This window comes from Saimiri boliviensis, chromosome 8 (genome assembly GCF_048565385.1).
Source record: "Saimiri boliviensis isolate mSaiBol1 chromosome 8, mSaiBol1.pri, whole genome shotgun sequence".
Classification (NCBI taxonomy): Eukaryota; Metazoa; Chordata; class Mammalia; order Primates; family Cebidae; genus Saimiri; species Saimiri boliviensis.
Window position 1 is genome coordinate 82,766,920 of NC_133456.1, and position 13,487 is coordinate 82,780,406.

At 51.8% G+C, this 13,487-nt stretch overlaps 1 protein-coding gene across 9 annotated transcripts in view; it reads right to left on the reverse strand.

Moving 5' to 3' along the window:
• The window catches only part of TMEM44 (transmembrane protein 44), a 48,643-nt gene extending 37,469 nt beyond the window's left edge, over positions 1-11,174 (reverse strand). For 6 of the 9 annotated variants that reach the window (XM_074404754.1, XM_074404753.1, XM_039478667.2 and 3 more), the window contains exons 1-5: positions 9,086-11,174; positions 5,108-5,234; positions 3,354-3,447; positions 687-853; positions 388-474 (exon numbers count right to left, since the gene is read on the reverse strand). In XM_074404754.1, coding sequence (XP_074260855.1) covers positions 388-474; positions 687-853; positions 3,354-3,447; positions 5,108-5,234; positions 9,086-9,354 — 744 coding nt within the window. In that variant the 5' untranslated portion in view covers positions 9,355-11,174. Of the gene's footprint in view, positions 1-387; positions 475-686; positions 854-3,353; positions 3,448-5,107; positions 5,235-8,574; positions 9,051-9,085 lie in introns of those variants that run through there. The other 3 variants (XM_039478677.2, XM_074404755.1, XM_039478673.2) reach the window with 2 other exon arrangements.
• Between the last annotated feature and the right edge of the window lie 2,313 nt (positions 11,175-13,487).

A 13,487-nucleotide genomic window follows, 5' to 3' on the forward strand; every position in this document is an offset into this window, starting at 1 on the left:
CCAGTAAGACACTCTTGATCTACACAGAACCTCATAGCTGTCTTCTGTAGTCTCTCAAATTTCATTCTCTCCTGGGTTTATCCAGTTTAGGGGCTTTTTCCTCTGAGCTTGCTTTTCATTTGCTACAGGAAATGGGAAAGTACACCTGGGCTTTCCCCGAGACGCTCCTGCAGTCCTCAGAACGCCCCGGGCTGGCTGCCCACTCTCCACACACACCCCCTACTTGCTGTCATACACACTAATGCTCTTGAGAAAAATCTGAGTCCACGTGCATGCCCCCACGGTGATGCCACACCCCCGCCCCATGATCTGGCCCTCTCAGGATGCTCCCAGATGCCCTGAAACCTGCCATGTGACCCACGGTCCCAGGCCCACCCCCAGCCTCACAATTCTGGAGAGAGGGGGGATCCGAGAAGCCCAGGAGCCGAAGGCAGCAATGCCACCCAGCAGGTAGCCGAGGATCTCAGGGTTTTCCTGCAAGAACAGGTGATCCGCCATCAGTACTCTGCGGAGTCTGCCCATGCGCCCCAAGAAACAGCCAAAGCTCAGGAGTCCTTTCCTGCTTTTAGGTTTCTTCCAACAATGGAAGGCTTAACCCTACTGCCCCGGCTCCCGCCTCGTCCCACCCTGGGCATCTGGCAGGACATGCAGTACCCCCAGTCCTCCCTGCAGTGGCTCAGCCTCACCTGCAGCAGGTTCGCCAGCAGCCTCCGCTGCGGCCCCCGGATGGTGGTTGAATCCTTCGGGACAGCAACCCAGAGAGCCCAGCACGGACCCAGGCTCAGCGGCAGGGCCAGGGCAAACACGCCGGCCCCGAGCTGCCGCCTCCTCTTCCTCTCTCGGGCTTCCCAATCTGCAACAGACACCAAAATCCCATGTGGCTCCTGGGACCTAGAACTCGTCAGATAGCTGCGTGGAAAGAACTGGTGTCAACTCCCCACATGACGCCAAAATGGGGTCCCACGTTATTCTGCAGGCCAGCTCCTCCCCACCCTTTGGGGTCCTGTAGCTGTGCCACCTCTTCAAGGAGCCTTTCCTCTCCACCACTGAGGCATACCCCTGCCCCCATAACTGGTGCTGTTCTTCCTTAGGCAGTGATGAGAGATGACATTATCTTCTATGGTAAGTATCTGCATGCAGACAGCAGTGCCTCATCTGGACTAGCGCTCTTAAGCATAACGCACCATGCCCTGGTGGTCTCTACAGTCCCTGCAGAGCAGAACTGCTACAAGCTTAAGCGTGGTAAGAGCATCAACCAGCCAATCGGTGATGGCACTAGCAGGAACTGTGAACGGGACAAACAGCAATGAGCGGGGCCTTTGTTTCTTTGTCGTTGTTGTTGTTTGAGACGGAGTCTCGTACTGTTGCCCGGGCTGGAGTGCAGTGGCGTTATCTCTGCTCACTGCAACCTCTGCCTCCTGGTTTGAAGTGATTTTCCTGCCTCAGCCTTCCGAGTAGCTGAGATTACAGGTGCCTGACACCACGCCTGCCTAATTTTTTGTAGTTTTAGTAGAGATGGGGTTTCACTATGTTAGCCAGGCTGGTCTCGAACTCCTGATCTCGTGATCTGCCCGTCTCAGCCTCCCAAAGTGCTGGGATTACAGGCGTGAGCCACTCTGCCCGGCCACGAATGGTGTCTGAAAATTTCCTTGAAATGTAAGATAGGCACTCCTCTGAGCAATTGTATTTGTTTTTCTTTTAGAGATGAGGTCTTACTGTATTACTCAGGCTGGACTTGAACTCCTAGGCTCAAGCAATCTCCCACCTCGGCCTCATTGGTGGCTGGGATTCTAGGTATAAACCACTGCCCAGCTCTCTCCTGAGAAACTAAAAAAATTCAGTGGCCAGCACTGAGCAGCTGAGGGCATGCTACACTACACACTGATGCAGCAGTCCCTCTAATGTATTTGTTTATTTTTGAGATAGGGTCTTTTCTTGCTCTGCTGCCCAGGCTAGAGTGCACTGGCACAATCACAGCTCACTGCAGCCTCCACCTCCAGGGCTCAAGTGATCCTCCCACCTCAGTCTCCCCAGCTGGGACCACAGGCATGCACCACCATGCCCAGCTACTTTCTAAAATGTTTGCAGGCTAGGGTCTTGCTATGTTGCCCAGGCTGGTCTCAAACTCTTGGTCTCAAGCGGTCTTCCCGCCTCAGCCTCCCAACGTGCTGGGATTACAGGGATGAGCCAGCACATGCAGTTCATTCCCTTCGTTTTCTTTTTTCTTTTCTTTTCTTTTTTTTTTTTTTTTTTTTTGAGAAGAAGTTCACTCTTGTTGCCCATGCTGGACTACAGTGGCGCTGTCTTGGCTCACCGCAACCTCCAGTTCCCAGGTTTAAGCGATTCTCCGGGCTCAGCCTCCCAAGTAGCTGGGATTACAGCTGCATGCCACCATGTCCAGTTAATTTTTGTATTCATTTAGTAGAAATGGGTTTTTACCATGTTGGCCAGGCTGGTCTCAAACTCCTGACCACCCTTTGCCTGCCTCGGCCTCCCAAAGTGCTGAGATTACAGGCATGAGGCACCGCACCCAGCCCTTTATCCCTTCTTTTTAAACAAGGGTCCAAGCGCACTGCTGACCCTTCTCAAGAAGCCCCAGCTGCAGATGCTCAGGGCCACTCATCCTGGCCCCATCATTTCCAGCCCCTGCCTGTTGTGCCCCGTGCCTGTTCCTGGCATCCACTTCCAGCAGCTGTGAAGCTTTACCTGGCCACCCCGAACTTGCACGCTGAGATATCACTATTCATCCCCAGGCCCTGCTCTGCCCTCCTCCTAGCCTTTGCCCATGAGGCTCTGTGCGCCCGAATGCCCAGCCTGTGGTCCCAGCCCTAGTGCCCTGAGTTTCCTTGACATCAGCAGCTGTTCCCTCCCTCTGGTTGCCCACAGTGTGCACACACCTCCAAGCTGGCGGCCCTAATGAGACCCTCTCCTTTCTCTGCATCTGGCTGGTGCCCACCCAGAGAGCTCTAAAGAGTAGGCGTTCGGCCGGGCACGGTGGCTCATGCCTGTAATCCCAGCACTTTGGGAGGCCGAGGTGGGTGGATCACGAGGTCAACAGATCGAGACCATCCTGGTCAACATAGTGAAACCCCATCTCTACTAAAAATACAAAAAATCAGCTGGGCATGGTGGTGCGTGCCTGTAATCCCAGCTACTAAGGAGGCTGAGGCAGGAGAATTGCCTGAACCCAGGAGGCAGAGGTTGCGGTGAGCCAAGATCAAGCCATTGCACTCCAGCCTGGGTAACAAGAGCGAAACTCCGTCTCAAAAAAAAAATTAAATAAAGAGTAGGCGTTCGGTGTGCTGATGAATGAATGGGTGAATAGAGACAGAAACAGCCAGCCATGTACTCACCTGAATTAGACTGGAATCTGGACCCACAGACTGGGAAGAGAGTGAACATGAAGTTCATTAAGTCAATAGCTGCGAGGTAGGCACCTGTGAAGACCTGGGAGCAAATGGGAAGAGAGTCTTGGCATTCAGTATCTTTGCTAGAGTGCAACGGCACCATCTCGGCTCACCGCACCCTCCGCCTCCCAGATTCAAGCTATTCTCCTGCCTCAGCCTCCCGAGGAGCTGGGATTATAGGCATGTACCACCCCTCGGGGCTAGGTTTCTCCATGTTGCCAGGCTGGTCTTGCCTGGCCTCAGGCAGTGTGCCCACCTCAGCCTCCCAAAGTGCTAGGATTATAGGCAGGAACCACCTCACCCAGCTGGCCCTATTGAATTCTATTAGCTAATGAGAACGGGCACCCAAAATGAAAGGTGATTTGCTTTTGAGAACACACTGCTTGAAGCAGGGTCTAGAATGCTCCAGATCTGTGCCCTGCCCACTAGGCTGCCCTCCTTCATTTCTACCTGGATGGGCATAAGGCCAAGAACAGTCCCGGGAGGCGCTTCCACAGTGGGCACAACAGGATTTCCTGGGGATATGTGTTTTGGGATAGGACCCTTCTACACAGGTTTGTCTGAGGGCCTAAGCTTTTGGGAAACTTGAAGCTACTTATCCCTTGCCCCAAAGTCTGTATCACTACCTGGGAAAAGACTCAGCCACCCCTACATGAGCTGGGGCTGGGTCAAAGCTCTAAATGATTACTTATTAAGCACCTACTAGGTGCCAGGTGCTGTTTAAAGTGATAAGGATACAGCACTGAACAAATCCTTGCCTTTGTTGAGCTGACATTCTAATGGGAGTTCACATACGAGAAGTAATAAACTCAGATTGTCCTGAGCTCAGGAGTTCAAGACCAGCCTGGGCAACATGGCGAAAGCCTGTCTTTACTAAAAATACAAAAATTAGCTGGGTTATAAGCTGCAGAAGGCTTAAAAAAAAATTAGGTGGGTGTTGTGGTGTGTACCTGTAATCCCAGCTACTCAGGAGGCTGAGGCAGGAGAATTGCTCGAACCCAGGGGGCAGAGGTTGCAGTGAGCCAAGATCATGTCACTGCACTCCAGCCTGGGCAACAGAGCAAGACTCTGTCTCCAAAAAAAAGGAGTACACATATTAAGTAAATGGTGCATTAGGGATTAAGCTATAGAAAAAAAAATAGATTAGAATAATGGAATCCAGAACACTGGTGGAAGAGGTGTATAAGCAGGGGAGGTCTTACTGAGAAGGTGACTTTTTTTTGCTTGTTTTTTGAGACAGTCTTGCTCTGTCACCCATGCTGGAGCGCGGTACGGCGATCTCGGCTAACTGCAACCTCCACCTCCCAGGTTCAAGTGATTCTCCCTGCCTCAGCCTCCCAAGTAGCTGGGATCACAGGCGTGCACCACGGCCGGCTAATATTGTTTTTAGTAGAGACAGGGTCTCCAACTCCCGACCTCAAGTGTTCCACCCGCCTCAGCCTCCCAAAGTGCTGGGATTACAGGCCTAAGCCACCCCACCTGGTCATAAGAAGGTGACTTTTGAGCAAGGAATTGAAGGACTAAGCAGGGAGCCAAGTGGATATCGGGAACAAGAGCCTCGGAGAACAGCAAAGGCACAGGCTCTGAGGCGACGCTGCTACACACGTTGAAGCAGCAAGACAGAAGCCACGTGGCTGCAGCAGGGAGCGAGGTCAGGCCTCTGCTGGCCTAAGCCACTGTCAGCTGTTGGCCCAACATACCTGGATTGTGAGCTGTCTGGCCAGAATAGCCCCCACGGTGTCGCACAGACTGGTCAGGAGGCAGCACGCAGCACACAGTGGTGACTGGTCCTGTCTGGATTTCTTTGCACATCTCAGATAGAGAAGCCTGGGGTGACAGGGGTGTGGACAGAACACAGAACCCATGAGTTTGGACCCAAACTCGTGCATCTGAAAAAGGCAACTATGACCTGCATCCTCATGTGTCCCCAGGGTATTTAGGAGGCGTTTTTGAACTTAGTTTCCAGATGGGAAACAATCAGAAGACTCCCAAGCCGCCTGTCCAGATGCCCGTGGCAGGAGCTAGACCTCATGAGATGTGAAGACACCGCCTCTTTTAGTGAAGAGGAATTACGTTCAGACTCCAAATCAGGCTGGCTCCATTTGATGACACCCCACTTAGCACTGAAAACGTGGCCATCAGGTTTTATTTTCTGAAAGGGAAACAGGAGGGCTATAAAAGTAACCCAGGCCAGGTGGGATGGCTCATACCTATAATTCCAGCACTTTTGGGAGGCCAAGTCCCAACACTTTGATTGCCTGAAGTCAGGAGTTCAAGACCAGCCAGGCCAACATGATGAAATCCTGTTTCTACTAAAAACACAAAAATTACCCAAGCGTGGTGGCGAGTGCCTGTAATCACAGCTACTCGGGAAGCTGAGGCAGGAGAATTGCTTGAACCCAGGAGGCAGAGGTTGCAGTGAGCCGAGATCATGCCATTGCACACTCCAGCCTGGGCGACAGAGTAAGATTCCATCTCAAAAAAAAAAAAAAAAAAAAAAAAAAAGCAACCCCACCACTACAGATAACTACAGAGCAGAGTTAACTGCCTAAATTAAAAAGAAACTTGTTTCTCTGAAATAAATTAAAGTGAAATTCTTCTAAACCACCTGGGAAGTGGGGCAGCCTGGCTTCTGCCAGCCCGTGTCCACGATGAGCATGCTCTTTACATGGGGAAAGCCTTTCTGGCACTTTGTGCTGACCTTTCCTTAGAATCCCCCTGTTGATTCTCTCCTTATGGCCCCTCTCCAGCCCATATCCACCGGAGAATATGCACGGAAGGGCAGGGCAGGACGGGCTGGAAGAGGCCGGAGGTTTCTATCAGCACCACTGACAGGGTCTCAGAAATGCCTTGTTGTACACTGCTACATTTCTCTGGAGACACCGAGCCATGACTGCAGCTCTGGTTTCATTTCTGTTAACCAGAGGGTGGCATTCATTCCACATCCTTCGAACAATTTGGCTGATTCTGAGTGCCTGTCCTTGGGAATGGTGGATGACAGAAGGTTTTGGTTTTCTAATTTTTTTTTTTTTGAGGCAGAGTTTCACTCTTGTCGCCCAGGCTGGAGTGCAGTGGCATGATCTTGGCTCACCGCAACCTCCGCCTCCCAGGTTCAAGCGATTCTCCTGCTTTAGTCTCCCTAGTAGCTGAGATTACAGGCATGCGCCACCACGCCTGGCTAATTTTGTATTTTTAGTAGAAAGGGGGTTTCTCCATGTGGCTCAGGCTGGTCTTGAACTCTCAACCTCAGGTGATCCGCCCACCTTGGCCTCCCAAAGTGCTGGGATTATAAGCGCGAGCCACCGCGTCCCATCTTCTAAACATTTCTTGACCTCCTGGCCCAATCCCAAAGCTCACAGTGGCAACATCAACTTTGATCTGGGTCCTGAGCTCCTAAAACCAATTCAAGGCCAAGGAGTGAAGATCCTTTTTTTTTTTTTTTTTTTTTTTTGAGACGGAGTTTTGGGCTCACTGCAACCTCCGCCTCCCGGGTTCAACTGATTCTCCTGCCTCAGCCTCCTGAGTAGCTGGGATTACAGGTGCCTGTCACATGCCTAGCTAATTTTTCATATTTTTAGTAGAGATGGGGTTTCACTATGTTGGCCAGGCTGGTCTCGAACTCCTGACTTTAGGTGATCCACCTGCCTCCGCTTCTCAAAGTGCTGGGATTACAGGCATAAGCCACTGTACCGGACCAGGAGTGAAGATTCTTAAATTGGAGACTCCCAGAGGCGGACCCAAATTAGAAATAATTTATATCAATGTTCCCATTTGAGAGGAGAAAAGTGAGGCCTCTGGTGAGAAGGTGAGTTAGTGGTGGTCTTCTGGCTTCACATGCAGGGGCTTTGCTCCATACCCTGTTCTCAGCCACTTCCCCAGCTCTTGGGGCCAGGATTCCAGCTGACCTTAACCCAGCCCACACACCACTCCGAAGACACGTCCTCCAAAGAGAAAGAGGACGGGGACGTTCAGGGATGGCGAGGCCCTGAAAACAAATGGGTTATGTCCAGATCCCAGGCAGGGTGAGAAGCAGGGCTTGCTCTTAACCCCTTCAAGGGTGGAAAGTGCCTAACAGTGCTGGTCTGAGGACTCTGTGAGGAACAGATGGATACTGGGTGTCCGGTGCCTTGTTAGTTTCCAGCCTCTAATCTGGACAGTTTAACCTCTTCTACCAGCCTGCGCCTTTTCAGTAGGATCTGGGGTTTTGGTTCTTTCCTTTCACTCAGACAAGTTAAACTCTCAGAACCTCACGGTTCCTTACCGAGAGTGGGGGTGACAGGACCTACCTCCGGGTGCTGATTTTGAGTGGCAGGCATTGAATGAGTTAAATGAATGCAATGCTGGGCCCATAGCAAATGTTCTAGGCGACTTTTTATTTGTATTCCAGTCACTGGGTAGCGGGGCTGCAGAATCTCTGCAATACGACTGCATGCCTTAGGAGAATAACCACTGAGCACCGACGGGGAGACAGCTGTAACCTCTCCCAGGGGTGCTGGTCCTTCCTCCCCTGCCAGGGAATCCTGGACAATGCTAGTGGATTTCCAAGCCTAGGACAGGGCGGCTGAGGACCTGGAGATTCACTCTTAGAACTATGGTGAGTATCTGGCGAAACCAGTCCAGGTGCTGGACAGACCAGGGCAAAGACAGGCCAGTTGGATCGTCACTCCCCTTCCTATCTAAGAGGACTTTGGGTAAATCGAGGCCAGAAACATCAAGGGACTTGCCAAGGTCCTAAGAGTTGGTGGTTTAGCTGGAGCAATACAAATGATGTTTAATGAGCACTTACTAAGCGCTTTACCCGTACCGAATCATTTAATCCTCCCATCATCCTATGAGGTATTATCCCCAGTCACAGGAGGCCCAGAGCTTGCGAAGGTCATACCACGAGTCAATGGGGCAAGGGCTGACAACAGCACCAGGGCTCGCGTTGTGCTGGGGGCCCCATCGGCTGCACCACCCAGCCTCCTCCCTGTGGCTCACAGCCCAGCTTCCCTGTGTGTAGGATATGGAAAGAAGTACCCCACTTCAGTCTACAGAGCAATGTTCCATTGGATCCTGTTACTGAGCCCCCCTTTCCGCCCTCTCCTCTAGGTTTCCAAGAGGGAGCAGCAGGGGCGTGGCGCTTCTTTCCCTGCCCGGCAGCCACCCCGACCCCGGGCCCCATTACAGCGCGTGGGCGGCGATCCAGCAGGAGGAGGCGCAGAGCCACAGGCCGAAGGAGATGCAGACGCGGTGGCGGGCGAAACAGCGGTCCAGGTAGTCCCAATCCCAGAGCGCGGGCGCGGGGCTGGGCGCCTCCTCCATGGCGCGGCTGGGCGCACTCCGCGGGGCTGGGGACCTGGGCGCAGCCTCCCCAGCCGCAGGCAGCCGCGAGCGCCGGCCGCCCCGAGCCCCCTTCTCCGGGTTGCGTTCTGCCGCAGCGGTCCCGGCCGAGCGCACCGACCACGGGCAGAGAAGGGCGCGCTCCCGGACGCCGGCGGCGGCTGCCGCCGAGGCGCAGGGGAAAAGTTTCCGGGACCGCGCGCTCCCCACCCCTCGCGCTATTGTCCGTGGTCGGCGGGGAGGAGGCCGCCCCCCAGCGGCGGGAGCCGGGAGCTGCCGGGGCACAAAGACTGCAGCCCCCGCGGCGGGGCCCGCTGCGGCGCCAGCTCCCCGCGGACCTCTTCGGGGTCACCCACCTCCAACATCCTGGCCGGAGCGGGGCAGGCGGCTGGGCTCGGGGAGGACCGGGTCCCTGCTGGTCACTGTAAGGCACGGCGTCCCTTCCGGCATTCGGCACCTTTCCCGAGCCAACAATGCAATTAGTTGCGCTGCTGAAGCGCCTGGGTGCTGGGATCCCAAGGTGAATGGGGCCTGGTCCTGATACCGGACAGGGCGAAATAAAAAGGGTGGGGTGCAAGGCCAGGAAGGAGGAAACTAACATGCCGGAGAACAAATACCCCCACATCCGCCTCTCACTCTCCTTTCTGGAGCTGTCCCCGGCACCGTCCGCCCCCAGGCAGTCGCCCAAGCCTGGCTTCTGGATGTCTTCCTAGACCACAGCCCCCACAGCCAAGAAGCTGCTTATCTCTGGAACCGGCCGCCTCCTGTCCAGCCACAGTTCAAGTACACAGGGCTGTTTTTCTTGAGAGCAAACTATTACCGTAATTTTTAAATCTCCTTATTGATTTTAGTAAGTTTGCTTAAAACAAGACATGACTTGAAAAAATTATTTCTACAGAAGGATTGAAAAAAATCATTTCATTTTTTATACAGCTTTATGGAGATGTTATTTATATGTCGTAAACTTAGTGCTTTTAAAATGGACATTTCTGGCCGGGCGCGGAGGCTCACGCCGGTAATCCCAGCACTTTGGAGAGCCGAGGCGGGCGGATCACGAGGTCAGGAGTTCAAGACCAGGCTGGCCAACGTGGCGAAACCCCGTCTCTACTTAAAAAAACCACAAAAATTAGCCAGGCATGGTGGCGGGTGCCTGTAATCCCAGCTACTCCGGAGGCTGAGGCAGGAGAATTGCATGAACCCCGGAGGTGGAGTTTGCAGTGAGGTGAGATCGCACCACTACATTCCAGCCTGGGCAACACAGCAAGACTCTGTCTCTAAATAAATAAGTAAATAAATGTACTTTTACACCAAACTGTATTAGGAGGTGGAGCCTTTTAATGGTGATTAGGTTATGAGGGTGGAGACACAGCAAGAACCAGAAAGCAGGCGCTTCCACCAAATCTGCAGGCACCTTGATCTCCGACTTCCTAGCTTCCAGAACTGTGAAAAACAAATCTGTGTTATTTACACGCCACTCAGTGCAAAGTAGTTTGTTATAGCAGCTCAGATGGACTAAGACAGGCATTGTGCTAGGAGTTGGGGACACTATTGAGTGAAACGGACATGGCTCCTACCTTCATGGAGCTTACAGTCAGGTAGGAGAGAGAGAAATTAAGCAAGCAACTGCCGGGGCACTGTGGCTCACGCCTGTAATCCCAGCAGTTTGGGAGGTGGAGGGCTGAGGCAGGTGGATCACTTGAGCTCTGGAGTTTGAGGTCAGCCTAAGTAACATGGTGAAACCCCATCTCCTCTGGAGTTTGAGATCAGCCTAAGTAACATGGTGAAACCCCATCTCTACAAAAAATTAGCCTGGCATCGTGGCATGCATCTGTAGTCCTAGCTACTTGGGAGGCTGAGATGAGAGGATTGTTTGAGCCCTGGAAGCAAAGGTTGCAGCGTTGAGATTGCACCACTGCACTCCAGCCTGGGCAATAGAGTAAGAACCTGTCTCAAAAAAAAAAAAAAAAAAGAAAGGAAGAAAAAAATTAAGCAAGCAACTGAACAAAAAGGTACAATTAAAATATGCTTTTTACCAAAAAGGGCCAAAATTAAAATAATAAAACAAGATGAAGAATGAATGGAGTGATTCAAGAATTAAAAGAAAAAAAATACATAGCCCAAGTTTCTCAGTCTATAAATAGTACCCATAGGGTCTTTCTAGCTGAGCCACTTCCCACATTGTGGAAGGAGCGAAATCCCTGCTGTCTGTTCCTGGAACTTGTGGTGTGTATCCTGTGTGCTCATCAGTGGTCATCTCTGCCTTTACTTCCCTCAGATACTAACCTGTGAGTGCCTAAATCCTCACTCCTCGGGATATTGTCCACCTGCTGTTCTCATAAGATAACTCACTATCCAGCTAAAGTAGGGAAATGCCCCACCCAATCTTGTATCACCCTCTCGCCAGGCCTAGGGCAGAGCTCCCTGAGCTGTGAGTTTGTAGAGATTTGAAGATACCACTCTTAATTTGATTCACATTACAATGGCTTCCCTCCCGCTCAGGCTCAGCATGAACTCTCAGAGCTGGGCCTGATTTAAAAGGTGCTTTATTCCTCCCCACCCACTCTGGGCTGGATTTACACACCTCTAAGAGCAAACACTTTGTTCTTAGATTAGCAGTTAATGGTTAGTGGTTAGTTCTTAACCATTTTTTATGACCTCTTTGAGAATCTGAAAAAGAAAAAACACTCATCTTTGAAAAATAGGAATGTATGTGCACACCACACACAGTTTCTCATACAATTTTTAAAAATTTATGAACCACCCTCCGCCCCCTGAAATTCAACGATGGATTCCCCAGGAGCCCGGTCTAAAAACTCCTAGTTCAAGGGTTTGAGTCCTTTGCTTCGAGTCCCCTGGCTGAGCAGTTGGGGCAGTGTGGTCCATAGAGAGCCGGTATCACAACTCACTGCAAGGCAAACGACTTCCCGCAGAAAGGGTGCTCCTGTTAGCCATCTTGCCGTGAGAGTAAAATGAACAAAGGGAAAGCAGACATATTTATCCTTTACACATTTGGGATCATCCTACTGCTGTGTCTGCTCTCGGCTGGTTGGAGTCAGACTGCTGGTGAAAGTACCCTTTTCTGCAGGAAGTAAAGATTGCCTTGCTGAGAGATCCTTTGTCCCAGTGCTGACTTTTCTTTGTGGCACCGAAAATTTACATATAACATAAATCCAGCTCCCTGGGCACATCCTTGGATTCAGCAGATTCGTCTCCAGTAGTTGCTGCAATAAATTGGCACAACTTTAGCTGATTCCTTCACAGTTTGAGATCAGGAGTTTGCGATCACCTGGCCAACATGGTGAAACCCCGTCTCTACTAAAAATAGCTGGGTGTGGTGGCGTATGCCTATAATCCCAGCTACTTGGGAGGCTGAGGCAGGAGAATCACTTGAGCCTGGGAGGTGTGGTTTACAGCGAGCCGAGATTGCGCCGTTGCACTCCAGCCTGGGCAACAGAGACTCCATCTCAAAAAAAAAATAATAAAAAAAGAAGCAATGGGAAGAGCGTGGGCTCTGGAGCCTCCTGATCTTACACTGGAATTTTCCCTCCACAGTGCAGCAGTTGTGCTGTGACTTGGGGTAAAGCACTGATCTTCCTTGCACTTGCGTGTTTCTTTCTGTAAAAGGAAGAAGGTCAGCTAATGGTGGGGAGACATAATGGCTCAGTTCTGTTTTTGTTTGTTTGTTTGTTTGTTTTTTGAGTGGGACTCTTGCTCTTGTTGCCCAGACTGGAGTGCAATGGCACCATCTCGACTCGCTGCAACCTCCGACTCCTGGGTTGAGGCGATTCTCCTGCCTCAGCCTCCCGAGTAGCTGGGATTACAGGCATGTGTGGCCACGCCCAGCCAATTTTTGTATTTTTGTAGACATAGGGTTTCTCCATGTTGGTCAGGTTGGTCTCAAACTCCTGACCTCAGCTGATTTGCCCACCTTGGCCTCCCAAAGTGCTGGGATTACAGGTGTGAGCCACTGCACCTGGCCCGATTCTTGGCTCTCTTCCCTACCTGTCCTCTGCTGGGGATCTCATCGGGTGTCTGGCTTTAACTTCTGTCCCTGCACCTGCACCTCCTGAATGCATAGCTCCAGGTCACCTCCTTCTCATACTTCAGACTCACATATGCAACTGCCTACCTGACATCTCCACCTGCAGGTCTAATTGCACAATCTAAAGCCAAACTCCTGATTCTCCCTCACAAAGCTCGTCCACCGCAATCGTCCTTACTTCAGCTGACTCGGTGTCCCAGTCCTGTGGGGGCCCGAGCCCTGGTGCCTGCGCTGCTCTATTAACTCTGAAAGGGTGAGGAGTGTTGTTTTTCTGCCAGGCTGTGAGCTGCATGCAGCCAGGGTTGTTTAGTTTATACTTGCATCTTCAGTCCCTAGCTCAGCGCCTGGCACATAATAAGGAAAATATTTACTGAATGAATGCACTGTTTTTTTGGTTTGTTTGTTTTTTTGAGACGGAGTCTCGCTCTGTCACCAGGCTGGAGTGCAGTGGCATGATCTCGGCTCACTGCAACCTCCGCCTCCTGAGTTCAAGTGATTCTCCTGCCTCAGCCTCCCAAGTAGCTGGGATTACAGGCATGCACCACCACGCCTAGCTCATGTTTTGTGTTTTTAATTGAGACAGGGTTTCACCATATTGGCCAGGATAGTCTCAATCTTCTGACCTCGTGATCCACCCACCTTGGCTTCCCAAAGTGCTGGTATTACAGGCGTGAGCCACTCTGCCTGGCCTTTCGTCTTTGACACTGTCTAGCTCT